Source organism: Neophocaena asiaeorientalis, unplaced genomic scaffold, assembly GCF_003031525.2.
Source record: "Neophocaena asiaeorientalis asiaeorientalis breed wild unplaced genomic scaffold, Neophocaena_asiaeorientalis_V1.1 scaffold78, whole genome shotgun sequence".
NCBI classification, from domain to species: Eukaryota; Metazoa; Chordata; class Mammalia; order Artiodactyla; family Phocoenidae; genus Neophocaena; species Neophocaena asiaeorientalis.
Window position 1 is genome coordinate 18,394,198 of NW_020175018.1, and position 19,885 is coordinate 18,414,082.

General features: G+C 60.3%; 2 protein-coding genes across 4 annotated transcripts in view; one reads left to right on the forward strand and one right to left on the reverse strand.

The window, feature by feature from the left end:
• Positions 1–2,706: 2,706 nt before the first annotated feature.
• SLC2A6 (solute carrier family 2 member 6) lies at positions 2,707–10,422 on the forward strand. 3 transcript variants are annotated; one of them, XM_024762343.1, is made up of 10 exons: positions 2,707–2,869; positions 3,421–3,583; positions 4,562–4,768; positions 5,397–5,496; positions 6,342–6,553; positions 6,977–7,129; positions 7,761–7,869; positions 8,257–8,442; positions 8,642–8,787; positions 9,652–10,422. In XM_024762343.1, the coding sequence occupies exons 1-10, from the start codon at positions 2,778–2,780 to the stop codon at positions 9,805–9,807; spliced, it is 1,524 nt and encodes a 507-aa protein (XP_024618111.1). In that variant the 5' UTR covers positions 2,707–2,777; the 3' UTR covers positions 9,808–10,422. The 3 variants fall into 3 exon arrangements, with proteins under 3 accessions (XP_024618111.1, XP_024618112.1, XP_024618113.1); XM_024762344.1 differs by having other exon boundaries at positions 8,316–8,442; XM_024762345.1 differs by having other exon boundaries at positions 6,457–6,553; positions 6,982–7,129.
• Positions 10,423–12,664: 2,242 nt separating this feature from the next.
• CACFD1 (calcium channel flower domain containing 1) overlaps positions 12,665–19,885 on the reverse strand; it is a 7,459-nt gene continuing 238 nt past the window's right edge. Inside the window, exons 2-5 of the mRNA XM_024762356.1 lie at positions 17,052–17,124; positions 16,355–16,480; positions 13,462–13,569; positions 12,665–12,896 (exon numbers count right to left, since the gene is read on the reverse strand). Of these exons, the coding sequence (XP_024618124.1) occupies positions 12,806–12,896; positions 13,462–13,569; positions 16,355–16,480; positions 17,052–17,124 (398 nt within the window). The 3' untranslated portion in view covers positions 12,665–12,805. The remainder of the gene's footprint in view (positions 12,897–13,461; positions 13,570–16,354; positions 16,481–17,051; positions 17,125–19,885) is intronic.

Genomic DNA, 19,885 nt, shown 5'->3' on the forward strand with positions numbered 1-19,885 from the left:
CATCCATCTACACACTTAAAATGGGTTCATTTTACGGTGTGTAGATTGTCCCTCAATAAAGCTGACTTTAAAGGGAAAAAAAAAAAAAAGCCAGAAACAAGAGCAGGATTCCATTCAAGAGGTTCAAGGGCGGGAAAATCTAATCCACAATGACAGAAATCAGAGTGACGGGACCTCAGGAGGGTGGGCATGACTGGGAAGGAATACTTGGGATTTTCTGGGGGTGATCAGAAGCTTCTTTCTTGATCTGAGCCGTGACTCCTGGGTGCGCACAGAATTTTATTCATTGAGCTGTACCTTTAAGACGTTACGGAGCTCAGGTGTGGCTGCTCGAAGCTTGAAAGCCAATACTCAAGAAACAGGTGTTGGTAGGAAAGGAAAGATTGCTTCATACAGGAGGCCAGCAACCTGGGGGAGAAGGCGGACTTGTGTGTCCAAAAGCCAACTCCCCCTGCCAATCAGAGCCTTTAAAGGGGAGTTTCAGGGGTGTACAGGCAAAGGGAAGGGTCTACATGCAGAAACAGCACGGTCGGCTCCGACAATCATCTTGAAATTGGTCTTGCGGTGGTCTCATCAGTGCCATCTTGTTTTAAGCCCAGTTGAATCTTCAGTTCCAGGGCTGGTTTGTGCCCATTTCTTTGAGGGCAATTCTTGGAATGGAGATGGAGCAGCTTATGTCATGGCTACAGTGTGGTCATCATGGAGTTAACTCTTTCCACCTAGTGGGGGTTTCGGTATTGGCAAAACAGCTCAAAGGGTATGACTCAGAATATTATCCATAGCCTTTGAGGAAGGAACTAAAGGTCCTTGACTTTGTTTAATGACTAAACTTTACTATTTTGTCCTGTTTGCTTTTCTTTGCTTCTGCATTTTTTCACTTCTCTGATTAAAATTTATTCTATGGATAAAGTTTTTCTACAGACAAAAGGCAGGCAGAGGACATGGAGGGGGGCAGTCTGTCCTGGGAAGGCCCCACGGGTTCCTGCTCGGTTTTGACGTGTTACATCTCGATTTTCAAAATATGGTCATGAGGACGATGCAACATGACAGCCAGAGTCACCACTTACTGGGTGTGCCTGAGTCCAAAGACTATACCCTTGACAGCAAGAAAATGCTTAAAACGCAGTGTGACGTGGTCACACGATCAGATGCACACTCGGTGGGCAAACACACAAGACAGACACACGGGGAAACGAGAGGAAGGAAAGACACTAAGATCCCAGCAGGGTGAGGCTGCTGGCAATGGATGCAGCTTTCCCACATCTCTGTTTTCTCTATTCTAATATATGTGGTTACATTTTGATGATTATAAAAGAGAACTCACAACTTTTTTAAACACTTCGCTATTTTGAGAGCTCAAATTTGGAAATAGCCCAAATGTTCAACAACAAAGAATCGGTTGTAAAATATATGTGGCACATCCATTCAGCAGAATAGGGTCTGATTCAGCCTCCTCCACCTGAAAAAGTCCGGAGGGAGAGCTGCAACTAGTAATTCCATTTTGTTGTTTTTGTTGTGTGGTGTGTGTGTGTGTGTGGTTTGCGTTTTTCTTTGGTTGGTTGGGTTTTTTGTTGGTGGCGGTGGTGCTTTTTTTGTTTTAAGAATGGGCTTCCAGGGCTTCCCTGGTGGCGCAGTGGTTAAGAATCTGCCTGCCAATGCAGGGGACACGGGTTCGAACCCTGGTCTGGGAGGATCCCCCATGCTGTGGAGCAACTAGGCCCGTGAGCCACAACTACTGAGCCTGCGCGTCTGGAGCCTGTGCTCCACAACCGGAAAGGCCCTGACAGTGAGTGGCCCGCGCACCGCGATGAAGAGTGGCCCCCCGCTCTCCGCAGCTGGAGAAAGCCCTCGCACAGAAACGAAGACCCAACACAGCCAAAAATAAATAAGTAAATTTTTAAAAAAAGAATGGGCTTCCAGGGAATTTTCAGGTTCTGCTTTTATTTTTAAGTGCTATCTTATTACCTGGATGATTGGCTACAAGCCCAAGTCACTCCTGCAATCAGAAATGGGGAAAATCCAAGTCTCGCCCACTGGAATCGCCACCCCCTCCTCCCTCTGCCTTCACTCCACACACCCTCGGCTGCGGCTGTCCCAGATACTCGCCAACCTGATTTCACCGCGTCAAGGGGACAGCGGTGACTCAGAGACGCGATGTGGCAGGGAGAGAGGTCGTCGAGCGCAAGACGGAGCACACAGCCTTCGTCTCCACAAGCGTTCGCTGTGTGAACTTTGCGCGTCACGGCCCCTCTCTGGGCTTCAGCTTTCTCCTGCCTATAGCAACTGGGCCCCGGGGTGGGATGCAGTCTGCGCCCCAGGGCTGGTACCCAGCTTGGATCCAGACGCGGACACAGACGAATGGGGAAGGGCTCTGCCTCCAGGCCCTGCACGACTTTCAAGCGGCTCCCTCCGTGCGGGTTCCCAACCGCTAAGCGAGCCCCGGGGCCTCCAGGGGCGCACAAGGGGCCTGCCGCGTCCAGGGAAAACCCTGCTGCCCCGTCCGGGCTCCTCCGCCCTACACCCGAGTCGGCTCCAGGGTAAAGCCCGGCCGCCCCACCCCAGCGCCGCATCCCGCATCCCGCATCCTCAGCATCCGCACCACTCGTGGCCGCCTCATTGGCCGGCGCCCGCTCTGCAGGGCCGCCCCGCAGCCAATCGCGGTCACGGGGGCGGAGCTGCGGGCTCAGCCGGATGCTCCCAGCAGCCGCGGCCGGACGCGCCTCAGGCCGGAGCCGCCCCTGTCCCTCGGCGGCGCACCCTGACAGGAGAAGCCGGCGATGCAGGAGCCGCTGCTGGGAGCCGAGGGCCCGGACTATGACACCTTCCCCGAGAAGCCGCCCCCATCACCAAGGGAGACGACGCGGCTCGGGTGAGAGCCTCTAGGCATAGGGTCTGCGGGTGGAGGCTAGGGATGGCCCTGGTATCCTCCAGTGGGCAGCTGGCTCCCATCTTGGGCCTCCACTGACTGTCGGTGCGTGGCCACCAAGGGGCCATCTGGTTCCCTCCTGCCCCAGACACACTAGTCCTATTTAAGGAGCCGGTCCTCCTGAGTACAGGGCCCAGCCCCCAATTGGCAGAGACAGGGCGACTGAGACCCAGAGGGGGCGAGGGGCTTGCCTAAAGTCACACAGTAAGCCTTGAATGGCAAAGCTGCGGGCAGACACCGAGCCTCCTCTGTGGGAACAGTGCTCTGCACCTGCGTCTCAGCCACAGCAGTGGGCTGCAAGGGCTGTCCTCATGCCCTGGGGGTTTCCCAAGGGAGCTGGTGCTCAGGCCTGGGAGGTGCCAGTCTGACCAGCTCTTGACCCAGCCGTCCCCAGCACGGCCCTCGGAGCGGGTGGCCACCGTGCTCAGGACAGGAAGCAGTTAGGCGAGGAGGGACTCCGAGATTCTGACTGCTCTGCACCCCCCATGCACCAGGGCCCTGCAGAACAAGAGGGTGTTCCTAGCTACCTTCGCTGCCGTGCTGGGCAATTTCAGCTTCGGGTATGCCCTGGTCTACACGTCCCCTGTCATCCCAGCCCTGGAGCACTCCTTGGATCCAAACCTGAGTCTGACCAAAACCCAGGCATCCTGGTTCGGGGTAAGAGCCATGCTCTGAGCTGGAGGGGGGCAGGGCAGGAGGGGCAGGGACGCACTGAGCTCCGTCCCAAGCTAGGAACCCCCCAAAGGTCAGCCTTCGGACCCCCTCCAGGGCCCTGGTCTGCCCCCTCCCCCACCCTCTCCAGGCTGGGGTGGGGGTGGGGTGGAGTGAGGCCAGATAATGGCTGTGAAATAGGAGGAGGAAGTGAAAGCTGATGGAGAAAGGAAGGAGCAGGTGGGGAGGTGTCCCTTAAGGTCTCCACCCAGTGGGGCTGAGGGCTCCCCAGATCCCCCCACCCAGAGCTGGGCTGTCATAGCAGAGAGGACACCTCCCTGGATGAGGGGTGGCAGGAGAATCAGCTACTAATGGAAAAAGCACTGCTGGGGCACAGAGGGTCCCAGGATAGATGGTGGGCATGTAAGTAGGAAGAGCACAGGCCCCAAGAGTCCCAAGATTCTAGAATAGCAATCTTAGCGGCCTCAGATTTACAACCACAACACGTTAGCTAAGATGATAATACCCAATGCAGACTGCACACCTAGCATGTGCCGGGCCTGTGCTAGGCACCTGCCATGAGAGCCGGTTTACTCCAGGGCCAACCCTATGAGGTGGGTGCTACCGCTGAGGCTCAGACAGGCCGAGCACCATGCCCAGGTCACTGACCGGATCCAACCTGGTACGCTCGACAGGGAATCCGAGAACCCCCAAATCTTAAAATCCCAAGGGCTTCAAGTCACAGAGTTCTCCTGCCTGCTCTATCACAGGGCTAGACATTTAAACATCAGGCTGGACAGAGCCACTGCAGACCGCTGTTGTGGCATCCCTAACGAACAGCTGTCCGCATGCCGCTTGTACCCCTCTGGAGACAGGAGGCTCACTACCATCCAGGGCCCGAGTCCGGCAGCCCAGGCTCCTGGGACAGCCTGGAAGAGCAGCTGCCTCTGGGCTCTGACAGGGCCCCGCGCCCTTTCCCCGCAGTCTGTGTTCACCTTGGGTGCGGCGGCCGGGGGCCTCAGCGCCATGGTGCTCAACGACCTCCTGGGCCGGAAGCTGAGCATTATGTGCTCGGCTGTGCCCTCGGCGGCCGGCTACGCGCTCATGGCGGGCGCCCACGGCCTCTGGATGTTGCTCCTGGGGAGGACGCTGACGGGCTTCGCTGGGGGCCTCACGGCTGCCTGCATCCCGGTAAGGCCAGGACTGCCCACCCCGGTCCCCTCACTGCCTCGCCATCAGCTGAGGCCTCCTGGCCTCGGAGTCCCCTGGTCAACAGGGATATGTTTGCCAGGGAGCCTCAGCTCAGCCCCACCAGGGCAGCTAATCTGGGGGGAATCTGACACCAGTCCCAAGCCGCCCCCAACTCTGGACTCCCCAAACTTCCTGAGTCCTGACACATTGCTCAATCAGAGAAAATCCACATTGAGCAACACAACAAGAAAGGGAAGTCCCTGCCCTGCACCCTTCCTGGGACCCCCCTCGTCATACCTACCATTCCACACACCCACTCGGGGGCTGGGCAAGCCCGGCATGGGACGAAGGCCCCTGAAGGAGCAGAGGCCAGAGTCCGGGTGCCCTTGGGCCTCCCAATTCCCAGCCTCACGCCCCCACGTCAGAGCTGAGTGCTTCTGCCCACTCGGCAGGGCAGCTGAGGCCCAAGGGAGGCCACCCCGTGAGTCACGATGCGGAAGAGAACCCCGCTGGAAGCCCCCGCTCCCTGCTCCCCACGGCTCACCGGGCCACCTGTGCTACCTTGGCCGGGCCCGGGCACCTGTGTTTTCAGCAGAGGCCGGGGTGTGGGGGGGGATGTGTCTTGCAGGTGTACGTGTCTGAGATTGCTCCCGCAGGCGTCCGTGGGGCCCTAGGCGCCACACCCCAGCTCATGGCAGTGTTTGGATCACTGTCTCTCTACGCCCTTGGCAAGTATCATCCACACGCGCTCTAGGCACCTCCCCCGTGTGCAGGCCGGGGGGTGACGGGGTGCCGCTGAGCAGCCGGGGCTGGGAAGGGATGAACGTGCCCCCAAACGGATTCCATGCTGGGAGGCCGGAGGCACAGCTGCCTTCATGCTGTGTGCCTCCAGGCAATTCCCTGCGCCTCTCTGGTCACGAGGTCCCACCCCTAACTGGGCAGGGAGAGCTTCTCTTGGGCTGGCAGTCTTTAAACTGTCTTTTTTTTTTTTTTTTTTTTTTTTTTTTTTTTTAAGTCGTGGCCTCTCGTGTTGCAGAACACAAGCTGCAGACGCGCAGGCTCAGCAGCTGTGGCTCACGGGTCCAGTCGCTCCGCGGCATGTGGGATCCTCCCAGACCAGGGCTCGAACCCATGTCCCCTACATTGGCAGGCAGACTCCCAACCACTGCGCCACCAGGGAAGCCCTAAACTGTCTTTTAACAGCAGAATGTTTTCTGTCAAATAGTCTTAGGTGGGAAGACCATAGAGAAAAGTGATCAGAGTGCAGCCAGCTGAGGTGGGGTGGGGGTTTGGCGGTAGAGGCCCCAGGACCTTGCTGCTCAGGCTACTCCTCCATGACCTTGCCGTGGCCCTTGAGACCCTCCAAGGACCTGGGCCCTGTGCCAGGGGCCAGGCAGTCCCTGTGGCCCCTCTTGATTGAGACCACAGAGGCCTGGAGCAACCAGGGTAGGCTTCCTGTAGGAGGTGGCCCTGGGACTCACACCTGAGGGCAAATGAGGCTGCTCAGAGGCCCCGGTGGGAGGGGTTCTGGGCCCGGCGCAGCCCCAGCTCCTCACCCGCTCCTTGTGCCCAGGCCTGCTGCTGCCGTGGCGCTGGCTGGCCGTGGCCGGGGAGGGGCCTGTGCTTGTCATGATTCTGCTGCTCGGCTTCATGCCCAACTCACCTCGCTTCCTGCTCTCGAGGGGCAGGGACTCGGAGGCGCTGCAGGCACTGGCCTGGCTGCGAGGGGCTGACGCTGACATCCGCTGGGAGTTCGAGCAGATCCAGGACAACGTCCGGAGACAGGTGTGAGAGGGGTGGGCGCCTACAGCACTGTGGGGCTGTGGCCATTCACTAGGCCGTCACAAGCCTCAGTTGCTTTTCCTGGAGAACAGGGATAAGAGCAGTTCCCACCTCTAGGAACAAGGGGTGGGGGGGTGGGATGTCGTGGCCCCTGGCCCAGGGCGCACGCGCCGTGCAGTGGATACCTGGGGGCCCGGCGATACTGACAAGCAGGAGTCTGCCTTGGCCCACCCACTGATCCAAGAGCCTGGGTCCACGCAGGGGTCCCCGGGCCTGTCCCCAGAGCCAGGGTTGCCTCAGTGCTGGGGATCTTTCCCGGAGGAGGGAAGAGGGGAGCCTCCTACCCAGCTCCATGCAGCCCAGGGCAGGTTGGTGCCAGCCGGAGGGGTGGGCACAGCCCCCTCAGCGACAGCCTCGTGTCTCCAGAGCAGCCACCTGTCGTGGGCCGAGGCCCGGGACCCCCACATGTACCGCCCCATCGTCATCGCCTTGCTGATGCGCTTCCTGCAGCAACTGACGGGCATCACGCCCACCCTCGTCTACCTGCAGTCCATCTTCGACAGCACTGCCGTCCTGCTGGTGAGAGCCCGGCCCCACACCACCCGTTCCGCCCCCAGATCCGGGGAGGGCACCCCTGCGGAGCATCTGCTCTGTGCCGGGGTCTGGGGTGCACGCACACGCGCAGACACCAGCGTCTCTTAACTGCTTCTGGGCCAACCGCCTGTTCTCAGAGGAACGTTGGTAAACAAAGCTTGCATGTTTTAAAATAAGATAGGCAGAATTACAAGGAAAACCAGCTCTATAGAAGCATAGACCCCCTGGGAGCCACAGATCCCAGGTTCAGAGTATCTGCCACCCACTGAGGAAGTACCTCCCCTCCAAACCTCAGCTTCCTCCTCTGCGAAGCCAGCATGGCTTCATCCACCCTTCCTGGGGCTCAGAGGAAGATGAGGCCTGAAGATGAGCGACAGCACGGTTCCACAGGTTGTTGTCATGCCTGGATCCGGTGCCAGCCCTGGGCTTGGTGGTGGGCACAGCAGTTGTGCCCCTGCCTGCGAAGGCCCCACGGGCCGGGCTGGGTGACCAGCGAAACGCCTGGCACAAAGCAGCCGAGCCTGGGGCCTGTCCCTGCAGAGCCTTGGCGGGGGCGGTGGGGCGGGGAGGAACAGCAGGCTGGGGTCCCTCAGCCCCGGGGGCTTCCTCCTTGCAGCCCCCTGAGGATGACGCGGCCATCGTGGGAGCTGTGCGGCTCCTGTCCGTGCTGATTGCCGCCCTCACCATGGACCTGGCCGGCCGCAAGGCTCTGCTCTTTGTCTCAGGTGAGCACAGGCTGCTCACCTGCACTCATTCACTCCTTCAGCAGCTACCACGTGTCTTGCCAGCCCTCGCGGTGGGAGCGCCAGGGGGGCCTGGGTCAGACCTGCCCTGGTGGCCTCCGTCTCCCCAGCGTCTCCCCAGCAACAGGCGAGGGCCCAGGCATCCAGAAAGGTCTGCTGGGGCTCATGGGAGCAAATGAGCTGACGATGACACACATGCTGGGTGTGGCGGGAGCCCAAGCGCGGGCTGGGTGGGAGCTGGCTGCCCTGCAGGAAGAAGCCTCCAGTCACAGGCGGGCTGAAGGGGACTGGGCCACACGGGGTACAGGGCGCTGAGGGGTGCTGGCTCAGAGGGTCCCGGCCCCCCGAGGGCCACCTGTCTGTCCACAGCGGCCAGCATGTTTGCTGCCAACCTGACACTGGGGCTGTACGTCCATTTCGGTCCAAAGCCTCTGACCCCCAACAGCACCATGGGCCTGGAGAGTGTGCCCCTGGGAGGCACAGAGCAGCCCCTGGCCACGCCCACCAGCTACCTCACCCTAGTGCCCCTGCTGGCCACCATGCTCTTCATCATGGGTAGGTGTGGCCGTGCTCTACGGGGTCTGGGGACGGGGCTGTCTTGGGTGTGAGGTGCCGGGACGCGCCGGTGTTGTGGGTGGTGTCACTGCCGTCCTGGAGGTTGGGGAGCCGTCCCTCAGCAGCTCCAGGGAGACACGAGAGGCCTTCTCCCCCCCCGCCCCCGCCCCGAGAGCCCGCCCCTCCCCACTTCCGGCAGGCTACGCCATGGGCTGGGGGCCCATCACCTGGCTCCTCATGTCCGAGATCCTGCCCCTGCGGGCCCGCGGCGTGGCCTCGGGGCTCTGCGTGCTCGTCAGCTGGCTCACCGCCTTTGCCCTCACCAAGTCCTTCCTGCTGGTGGTGGTGAGTGCTCTGCCCCGGGGACCTGGGGCCTCTCTGGCCAGTGCCGAGGGCCGTGCTTAGGCTTAGGCTTCTCCGCGTGTCCCCTCAGCCTTAGCACACACCCCCTTCACGCCGAGGCCAAGGGCCGTCAAGTGACAACATCCATTTCAGCGAACAGACTCAGCTCAGGGAACTGTTGGGAGAAGTCAGGTGATGGACCTCCCAGGCCAGGGTGGGACCCAAGTCCAGAGAGCCACACCCACCTGCCCTGCCTGTCACCCTCCAGGGTATCTGGGCCTTCTGTCTGGGTGGGCAGTTTGGGTCTCTCCATCGAATGCTTCCCCATCCCCTTCCCCTTCCCCCAGCCTCTTGGTTCAAACCCCCAGCAGGCCCTGAAGCCAACCACAACCTCCAGGTTCCAGCTCCCAACTCCCAAGTGGGAGAATCTGATGGGGACAGCTTGGATGGGGCCTAGCCTGGTGCAGTCAGTGGGTCAGGGCAGGGCTGGGGGCGCCCCGAGCAGGTCAGCCACGCTGTGGTGGCAGGCCTGCTGCAAGCGGGCATGTGGGACAGCTGAAAATGAGAAGTGGGCACTGGGACCAAGGAGAGAGGCTGGTGTCTGGGGCAGGGTGGGCTCCGGCTAGCAGTCAGTCCTGGGCCCAGCACAGAGGAAGGCTGCCTGCACCCCTCAAGGACTCGGATGCCCTGCCGAGGCACCTGGATTTCACGCTGGAGACGGTGGGGAACCCGGGGGTGGTCCAAGCAGGGGAACGAGATGAAGGCCTGCTCCCCAGGCTGGCTGATGCCTGCAGGGCCACAAAGCTGGTGCTGGGGCGAAGGACCTTTAGTGTTCCCCTGTGACCCGGAGCCCCTCTTCTCCCCCAGAACGCCTTCGGCCTGCAGGCGCCTTTCTTCTTCTTTGCCGCCGTGTGTTCCGTGAACCTGGCCTTCACAGGCTGCTGTGTGCCCGAGACCAAGGGCCGGTCACTGGAGCAGATCGAGTCCTTCTTCCGCAGCGGGAGGAGGTCCTTCCGACGCTAGGGCGGGGCCCCCGCCGTTGAGGGCCAAACCACTGGGTGGTGGAGCGTGTCGGGGCCCCAAACCTGCACCCCACGTCCAGGAGGTGGTGTCAACCCGCCACCAGCCAGGGCACAGGAGGACCGGCCAGAGGCCTCAGGGCACGGCACACACACCAGCTCTGGGCAGGCAGCACCCCGTCCAGCCTCGGCCCTGGCTCAGGTGGCCCCAGTGTCACCCACTCATCGGCCAGACCCACCGACGGAGGGGGCAGCCACGTGGCCCCGGGGCCAAGGCCTTGTTGGGCGACCTCGGGCCTAGTGCTCACTCAGGCGTGGAGGGCCACGCCGAGGACACACAGGGCTGCTGGCGGTGGAGCGGCTCCGCACAGGGACGTCAGCCCTCCTCCTGCTCTGATCACCTGGCGGCCATTGAGCCCCTTGGCTTTGGGGACCAAGACAGAAACCTGGGCCTGTGAGGCCTATGGACACCGCAGGGACCGTCCTGGACCCCCAAAGGCCAGGACCCAGCGTGGACACTCCCTCCTACACCCACCCGCCTTCTGGGAACAGGAAGCGCTCGAGTTCAAGCCGTGTTCACCCTATTTATACAAATAAATCGGGCCACGGCCCAGGAGAGGAAGGAGTGGGGTTTACTCCAGGTGGGGGAGCTCCCCCAGCAGCCAGGCTGGACCCAACTTCTCAGCCGAGGTCGCCAGGGCCTGCTGCCCCAGGCCACCTCTCTACGGCCCCAAGCTGCCCACAGCCAGGCAGAAGGAAGAGGCGAGGGCCGCGGGCCCCCGGCCTTGGGGTTCCAGCCCCCCCTAGCTGTGCGAGCTCGGCCAAGCCACCGTCCTTGTCTGAGATGCTGGGAGCAGGCCGGCACAGGGCCAGCAGCACAGGGGACCTCGATACTGTGGCAGTTACTCCCGGGGCTGGCCCCTGCTCAGCCGGTGTAGGGGCGGGGCATCCCTACCGCTTACTTAGTGTCCCGGAGGGAGACGGTAACAGGCGGACCACGTGAGAGACCATACAAACTGCTACCAGGCTTTATTGCTCAAAATGCAAGCCAAACACTGAGAGTAAACAAGGACCAGGAGAGAACAGAGCCCAGGGCCGCAGAGGAGGGAGAGGGCCCTGGCGGCCCCGCCCTTCCACCACCCGGCAAGGTGGGACCCGCCCCCGACTGGGAGACAGGATCGCAGCTCCAGGGCTGCTCGGATACACTCATTCGGAACCTCGTCAAGTGACCTGCCCACTCTGGCCTGTGACCGAGGGCTTGGAGGGCCCACCCAACTTCCTCACAGGGCAGAAGCGCAAGCTGCCTCAACACACAGCCAGCCCTTCTCCTCCTGCAGCAAGAAGACCCCCGCCAGCAAGGCCCCGGAGGCAGGGGTAGGAGTGACCCCGGAGTCCCACTTCCTGGGTAAGAATGAGCCAGGAGGGGCAGGCAGGGCCCTTGCTCCTCCTGGGAGGTAGACAGGCCTCATTCACGGCACACGCAGGAGAGAGAGACACACAAACACACACGCACACACCCTGCTGGCCTGGAGAGACCTACAGCCCACAGCCCTTTGAACCCAGTGCTGGCCTGAGGAAATTGGTCCTGGAGGACCCCGAAGGCACGTGCCAGGCTCCCTGGACAGCTGCTGGGGGACGCTGCTGTGCCCAGGACAGTGCCTGCCCTCCCAGCCTCAAACGCTGACAAATCCCCGAGATGAAAAGTCCCTCTGGGAAGTAAAGACCGGGGCGCAGCCCTGGGGCTGGATCCACAGAGCAGGAGCTGGCCCCTGGGCTCTGGGCGCCCAGAGCAGGCCCAGCCTGGGGTCCCGGGAGGGGCAGGAGCTGAGCCCCAAGCCACCCGGGCGGGCCAGGCCTGTCACACACGCCAATGGCTGAAACCAGTCCAGCAACCAGAGCGGCTGGTGGGCAGGGCGGAAGGAAGGGACGGCGCACGGAGGGAGGCTGGGGAGACGACGCGCACGTCCACACAGGCCCCGCTCCCTGGTGGCCTGGCACCCAGCGCAGTGGGGCAGCTCGCGGTGGGAGCAGGGGCGGCTCTAGCCTCTGCCCAGCTCTCCAAAGGCAGGAAGCTCCCTGAGGACAGGGCGGGGGGTGGGGTCAGCAGGTCCACACCAGAGAGGTGGACGGGCAGCCCCGCGGGGCAGGGGAGAGGCTGCCCTCCGCACGTCCTTAGCACCGGGGCCTGGGGGATGGGGAGAACCTAGGGCTGGCCAGGCCCACGGGAAGTGTGTCCTGGTTCTGTGCTAGTCCAAGCTTCCCGGGAACCGGGGGAGGGAGCACACCCCGACCAGCGGCTGGGTCACTACCTGGGCTGCCATCGCGGGTCGGGAGCGCTGTGGGCTCCCATGGAGAACAGAGTGGCAGGGGGTGTGGGCAGCAGGACACCGCTCCGCCCTGATGACAGGAGGACAGAGGCAGCCCAGGTGGCTCAGCTTACAGGATGCTCTCCTGCCTGGAGGGCTGAGAGGAGGCCACTGTGGCCAATGCCCAGGCCTGGGCTGATGGACCTCCCACCTCGAGACGGGACCAAAGTCTCCAAAAGCAGCTCCTCATGGGCCTTCAGCAGGTCTCGGGGGTCCCGCCAGCTGTGTAAGCCTGGAAACCCACCCAGGGGCCTCTTGCCGGCAGGCCACGCGAGCTGGGAAGAGTGGGGTCAGGCGGGCCGTCTGCAGAGTTCTGCAGGCTCCGCGCGGCCTCACGCCCCGAGGCCTGGATCACCCCGAGGCCCCCGCTGCCTGCCGCCACCTCCCATCCCCTCGATGCTGGCCAAGGCCCTCAGAGCCCTCACCCCAGCCCCTCGGCGCCTGGCTTGGGGTGATGCCAATCTGGGGGAGGGGCAGACAGAGGAGGACTCCAGGTGCGGGGACAGGTGAGAGGGACTGAGGGAGCTGGACACACAGGCTCCTCTTCCAGGCTGCCCCTCAGGGTCAGTGCGCCTCGGGGACGTGCTCACACAGACCAGAGGGCCGACGGGGGGGCGGGAAGGCCCCCCGACCACATCACAGCTCCCCCTCCAGGGTGTCCGTGAGCTTCTCCTCGTCCGCCTGCTGCTTCTGCTGCTGGATCCTGGCGTAGGAGATCGCGTCGCCCCTGGGGAGAGAGCCAGTCAGCGCCGCATGGGGTCGGACCCCAGACACACGGCCCTCCCAGCCTCCGCCCCATTCCTGACCTGTGACCCAGGTGTGGCCCGCAGACAGAGCCTAGCGGGCCCTCCAGTTTCCCCAGGCAGAGACCCTACTGCTAGGATGGCAGAGACACATCTTGTCACCTCTAAGCGTGACAAAGGCTGCCTGGGATGCTGGCCTGAGGGTTCGGGTTCTCAGTCTGGGCTCCGCGAGAGAGGGTGAATGCTGACCGTGGAGCCAGGTGTGGGCCCCGATGGCAAGAGGCTCTCAGTAGCCGTGCCTCTGCCACCCCTGCTACAGGCTGTGACGAGGCACGACGGGGCCACCAGGGAGTCCCGTGAATCCTCCTGCTCTCACTCCCTAGAGCTCGGACACCCTAGAGACATGGATGGGGGTCACTGACAGCCTCTGTGCTTCCGTTTCCACAACAGAATGACGGGGGCCACTCCCAGCCCTCTCCTCCCTGCGAGACTTCAGGAGGCGGGAAGTAAAGATCCCCCACCCCCGGGGGCTGGGACCAGCAGACGCACTTCTTGCCCAGAGCAGACAGTCCGTACAGCACTCCGGTGGCGAAGGCGATGGCGTTGCCCAGCAGTGTGGTCAGGGTCAGGCTGATGACGATGGGAACGACGGCCATCCTAGAGGAGAAGCAGAGGTCAAAGGGCACTACCACCCCGCAGCCACGACACCACTTCCAGCTTCCCAGGTTCACCCAGCCCCCTTCCCAGACAGCCAGGAACAGGAAGGGTCCCCAGAAATCAGGTGGGGCACAGGTGCACAGCCGGGCTTCGTAAAGTCCTCAAACACCCGTGAACTTGTCTGTAAAATTCTGTGCATTTTCTGGGGAGAGAACCCAAAGCTTTCATCAGATTTTTGAAAGGAGCTGTGATCCAAATAGGGTTAAACAGCACCAAAATGGCCCAAAGCCCTGTGCATAAAAACAGGCAGGCGAGAAAATCCAGTGTCAGTTCAGTCCCTTAGCGGCTTTGTGACTCGGGCAAGTTACTCAGCTGAGGCTCAGCCTCTCTATGATAAGGTGGGGATCACGCCTCAGAGATTTTGAGAGTGAACGAGATAAGGCATGTTAAGTACTTAACACGATGCCTGGAACAGGATAAGCACTAAATAAATGTTGGCTCTTATCAGCGCAGTAAAACCAGCCGTATCTCAACAAGGACGGTCCCAAAGGTTAAAGTGCACAAGACACGGGGCTTCCTCATTGCAAGGCGCACGCCAAGAACGGCTAACTGGCTGGTGAGGCAGCTCTGTCTGGTCCAGGCTGGCACCACCTGGAGACAGGTGTCCACTCTGGCTTAAGTATCCATGGGGCCGATGCCTGGTCCTGGTTGGGATTTCCAGACTGGTGGCAGTGATCTGGGTTAACACACACACCCTGTACACAAGGAAGACGAGACTCTTCTTAGACTCTTCTCGGACTCAACCAAATGAATTCTACCTGAATTTCCATTTGGGCGGGACGTGTGATCGTGAGGTTTTACTGAAGTTATAAACTTTCTAAGTAATAGAAATTGCAAAGGAAAAGAAAAGACCATGGGGAAAAATCTGTAAAAACAAAACTAAAGGCAAACAACAGGCCAGAAATACATTTGCAGGAAATATAGCAAAAAACTAAGAAATCTTTAATATAGAAACACACGTAACTTACTAAGTAAAATGTTACAATGTCAAAAGGCGAAAAAGAAACTAGACCCTTAACTACCAAAAACGAAAATGCAATTAGTAAAAAACATACAGAAAAAGATTTTACCTTAGATAACAGGTACAAATGTGAAAAGGGCACACGGCCCTGGGCCGGGGGAAAGACAGAAGAAACTCAGGTACTCTCTTTAGAAAGCACTTCAGCCACATATTGAAATCTTTTAAATGACTGTAATCTTTGACCTAATAACCCCACACCTGGAAATAGATCCTAAGGAAATCATCATCAACACAGAAATTTTTAGCACCGAGATGTTCATCACAGCCTGATTTGTACTACAGGTTACAAATGAAGAAAAGCGTGATACGTTCAGTGGAATAAATATTCCTATCATTAAAATTCATCTTATGGGGACCTCCCTGGCGGCACAGTGGTTAAGAATCCGCCTACCAATGCAGGGGACATGGGTTCCATCCCTGGTTCAATCCCTGGAAGATCCCACATGCTGCAGAGCGACTAAGCCCGTGTGCCACAACGACTGAGCCTGTGAGCCACAACTACTGAGCCCGCGTGCCTAGAGCCTGTGCTCCGCAACGAGGGAAGCCACCGCCACAATGAGAAGCCCATGCACCACAATGAAGAGTATCCCCTGCTCACCACAACTAGAGAAAGCCCGCGTGCGGCAACGAAGACCCAACACAGCCAAAAATTAATTAATTAATTTTTTTAGAAAGTCATCTTATGAAGCCTTTGTGGTAATACTGAAAATATTTCTACCATGATTTTAAGGGGGAAAAAGAAACAGGATACAAATGTACTTGTAATGGTTAAAACTGTGTGAAAACAGGTTTTAGAAAATGCCTGAAGACAGAGTGAAAGGACACATATCAAAATGTTAATGAGTAGTGGGGCTTTGGGTAACAACTTTTTATTTCCACATTATTTTTAATGAATATATATTACTGTTAGCATTTTTAACTAATTAAAAAAAACATAGGAATGCCGGCAAAGGAGGCGCCAATGCGTGGTATTTCATATTCCTCTGTGCTTTAGACACAGTGGAAAACGGCTCTAGAGCTTGAGCGTGTATCCTGTGCTCCGACACAACTACTGGCCTCCAGAAAGGGAAGAAACCCTTGAAATAAAAACCTCCATATTTATTTCTAAAGATAATCTAGACACAACCACTACGGCTGCTGCTGCCAGACGCTGCTGAGGGCCTCCTGGACACCAGGCACCGCTCCGGAAGCTGCATTAAACACACCCACAGATTAGTTCAGTCTCACGGCTCAGACGGGAGGTACTACGTACTGAACTTGTTGTCAGATGTGGGAAAATAAGAGAAAAGCATATTTGGAAGGCACTATCTTTTGTTCTACAACTTGCTTCTTTCCGCTTTCATGTCAGGACATCTAGATCGGCCACACTCCTGAAAGGCCGCACAGAGGCACATACGGATCTACCAGAATCTGCTCTACAACTCCCAACAGATGGGTCCACAGTCCGGGCATCTCTCGCGTTCTCTGTTACACGTACTGCCGCGAGGTGTACACACCTCACGTCTGAATACTGTGCGGCTGGACCTGTAGGCCAGGCGCGGAGCCCTGGACGCTGGGTCCCATCATATAGCGGGTCCCTCGCGTGACCCTGCACAGACGCCATCCCTGTCTAAACCTCTACCGTCCGCCCAGCCCGGCCAACACTGTCACCTGCAGAAGCAGGGTCTGGGGGAGCCGAGTCAGGCCCGGCCCGCGGCCCCTCACCCGCAGTAGAAGACGGCCTTCTGCCAGGAGCGCAGCTGGTCCACCTTTGCCGCCACCGTGTTCGCAAACTCGATGAACTGGCAGCAGAAGGGCGCCTCGCACAGCAGCAGGACGAACGCGTTCACGCTGCAGAGAGAGGAGCAGGCTGGCGCCCAGGCCGGCGGGTCCCCCGCCCCCCTCAGGGCCCCTCCGCCTGCTCCCGGCTGCTCCCCACACTCTGGGAGCTGGGAGGAGCCGGAGCAGGGCAGCCAGTCCACCGCCACGGCCCGCCCTCGGGATGCCCTCGCTGGAGGAGGGAACTCGGCAAGCCCCGAGCGCAGCGCGTGTCTGCGCTGGGGACAGCTGAGCCCCAGGTGGCACGCCAAGGGTGCCTGCTCCCGCCTTTGGGTTCTCCGTGTCCGGGTCACAGTCACCGTGACCAGACACTGGGCCCTCACAGCGGGCCGGGCCCTTCCATCCACCCCCACCGTGGAGGGAAAGCACCCTCGCTATCCCCGTTGGCCCCCAAGAACCCCCTGAGCCCCAGAGCAGGAACTCACACAACTAATGCCACCCCCGGTCTCCCACACACCACTGGTGCCCAGTAACCCTCACAGACCAGTCCACCCAATTCAACTCATTCGTGTTCCACCTGGGAGGTGCCCAGAAATCCACACGCCCCAACACCCCCCGGCAGGACGGTCACACGGCTACTCACATCATCCACACGCCGGCCGCAATGTTCAGAGGGTGGATGGTGATGCAGTTGAAGAGGCCGGAGATGGCGCAAGCTTGAAAGCAAGAGACACGGGCAGGAATCAGCAGGGAGGAAGGGACAGAGCCTGCGGGCAGGCCACCTGGGCAGACAGCGGCTCGTGGAAGCACGAGACCCCTTCCGACCCCAGCACCTGGCTCTTACAGCACCCGGACGTCTCCCCACTGCCACCAGAGACAAGCAAGGCCAACACAACGACTCCACGAACAGGTGAGGACGCAGCCTCAGACAGGCGAAGCGGCTTGCCCAGACTTCACGGCCAGGGTGCGGCCGGACCCCAGAGCTGGCTCGCTCTCGGGGCTCAGCGAGGCAGCATGGACATCCCGCCCTCTCTCTGTTCTGGGGTTGGAGAAGCCCGCCCTCTGAACCCCAGCTGTCCCAAAACCCATCCCACAAGGTGCGTAGCATGAAAAAGAGAATGTCTCTCAAGGGCTCAGGCCAGGGCAGGCGGCACCGTGCCCAGGGCAGGCCACGAGAGAAGTCCTCTGGGTCTGGGTTGGGACAGGGCTGCCCCTCTTGGAAAAGAAATCAGGACCAGGTCGACCTGGATCACAATTCCAGCTCTGACTGACCCGCCAGCCCAGTGACTTTGTGTATGTTCTTTTCACCTTTCCAGGCCTGTTTTCTCTCCTGCACACAGGACAGCCCTACAGCCCAGCCCACCCACCCTGAAATACCAAGGGTCTGCAGCGGGGAGGGTGCATCCTCTCCTACCCCGGAAAGCGGGTTCTCTGATGCCCCAATTGCGGAGCCTCGCTCACCCCTCCCGACAGCATCCCACCGAGGGGTCCGCACGGTCGCCTCCCTCCTCTCTCACAGCCCCCAGCCCGGCTCCACCGAGACTCCGGGAGTCCGCCCGGCAGCGCCTGGCCGCTGGGCAGGAAGCTGGGCCTTCCGAGGCAGCGATGAGCAACCAGTTCATTAAACTTGCAGCAGCTCCCTCTGCACCTGACCTGGAATTCTCCGGTTTTCCCACGTAACCCTATGCAGACAGCAGACGACGGAAGAGGAAACCAGATGCAGCGAACCCAAACTGCCACGGGACCGCCCTCACAGGTCCCCCGCCAAGGCCTCCTCCAGCGACAGATGTACTTCCCGCCTACTAAAGGCGGCACCTGTCCTGGGACAGGTCGCACACACATTCAGGCGGCAAGGCTCCCCAGGGCCACAGACGTGAGCGCCCACGATACAGCACTGCCCCTGCGTGACGTCAGCCGTGCCTGGTCTCACCTGACAGCGCCCCACACTTCCTGCCGCAGTCGGCACGTCACCTCTACCCCACTATCTACCAACAGCCAGCCCTGGGGGAGGACCAGGCTTCAACCCAGACAAACAGGCTCCAGGTAGGAGTCCTTTAACCATCAAGGGCTGGAAGATGTCCCCGCGGGGTGTCCAGCACTCTTGCCGGGTGAGGGAGGTGCCCTGTGCCAGCCTATCTCCTCCCAAGCTCTGGCCTCCAGCTGATGATCAGGACCCTGAGGAAACGCCTCTCCTGAGACCCCCCCACTGCGTTGGAAGGTGACGCTACAGCCACCAGCCGCAAACACGAGGCTTAGCTGAACTCCAGCTTCATCTCTAAGCTCCTCCGTGCTTTGCATTCTACTCTATTATATACTATTTGGGATTCACACGACAAGCACTCTCCCCAAATCTGCAGGTGAAACTGACATTTCAGAGCGACGTCACAGGTTTCTCCTGAAGCGTCATCTGTAGCCCCAACACCATGAACTCCTGGGGTGGCCCAAGAATCCCACTTGGAAAAGCGCAGAACGGGATGCGACGCCAGGGCTAACGAGGGAGTTGGCGGGGCAGCTGACCCCAAGATGGAGGGAGGAGGATGACAGCCCACAGACTACGCTCAGGCCCCTTCCCTTCTCTCCCCCACCCCGCCCCATCACTGTCACTCCCACAGCAGCCTCGCTCTGATCTGCCAGGGAAACAGCTACCCAGACTCCAGAGGGTCACGTCTAAGCCCTGACCAGTCTCTCCTACAAAGTCAAAAACATGCTCCCCCTGAAGAGCAACGACAGGGACGCAGAGGCCTTTTTGTGACTGGAGGGAGGGCCTGTCCCGTTATCACCCCTGAACTTGCGTCCAGCCTCCATCCACCTGGGAGGACCACGAGCCTGGAAGGGGAGCCTAAGGAGGTGCTCCTTCGACATATCGGGTCCGGGTCTGCTTGCCTCTGGAAGACCTGCCATATTATCCTTAGTTTACTTCTGTAGCGGATCTGCCTTCCTACGTATGTTCTTTGGGGGACTGCGCTCAAAGCGCCTAGCTTTCCAGGAAACCTGAGGTCGGGGTGTGCGTGTCCGCGATGCGGGGTGGGGAGTAGAAGTAGGGGAGATGAGGGACGGTGGAGGCAGAGTTGACAGCAGAAGGGAGAGCTGACATCAGGGGAAGCGCACTGCCTCCAGTGCGGACCCAGAGGAGAGGCCGCCTCCCTCAGCTCACTGCGTGGCCCTCCCGTGGGGACCGCCTGGCCCTCAGGAAACCTGGCCAGCACCTGCCCCGTTTATAAACAACCTTCGCCCAAAGGTTAAGGCGCCTGCCGCCCGCACCCACACCCGAGTCAACAGGTGAGGCGGCCTCCGGACCAGACTGAGCCCGGGTTTCAGCACTGGCATCTGGGCAATCTCGGAAGGCCCCCGGAGTAGGTGCCGCACTGCCCTCACGCTCAGAGGAGCCGTGGAGGAGCAAGTCTCGGCCGCGTCGTTCCCTCCTGGAACGTCCCTTGAGCTGCTCGACAGCCCCGGACCCAGGGCCCCAGCCCGGGG

Coding starts and splice junctions, on each gene's coding strand:
- SLC2A6 (XM_024762343.1), top strand. CDS start 2,778: ATGCAGGAGCCGCTGCTGGGAGCCGAGGGCCCGGACTATGACACCTTC. Junction 6,554..6,976: donor AGGACAACGTCCGGAGACAG/GTGTGAGAGGGG, acceptor TCGTGTCTCCAG/AGCAGCCACCTGTCGTGGGC. Junction 7,870..8,256: donor GGCTCTGCTCTTTGTCTCAG/GTGAGCACAGGC, acceptor GTCTGTCCACAG/CGGCCAGCATGTTTGCTGCC.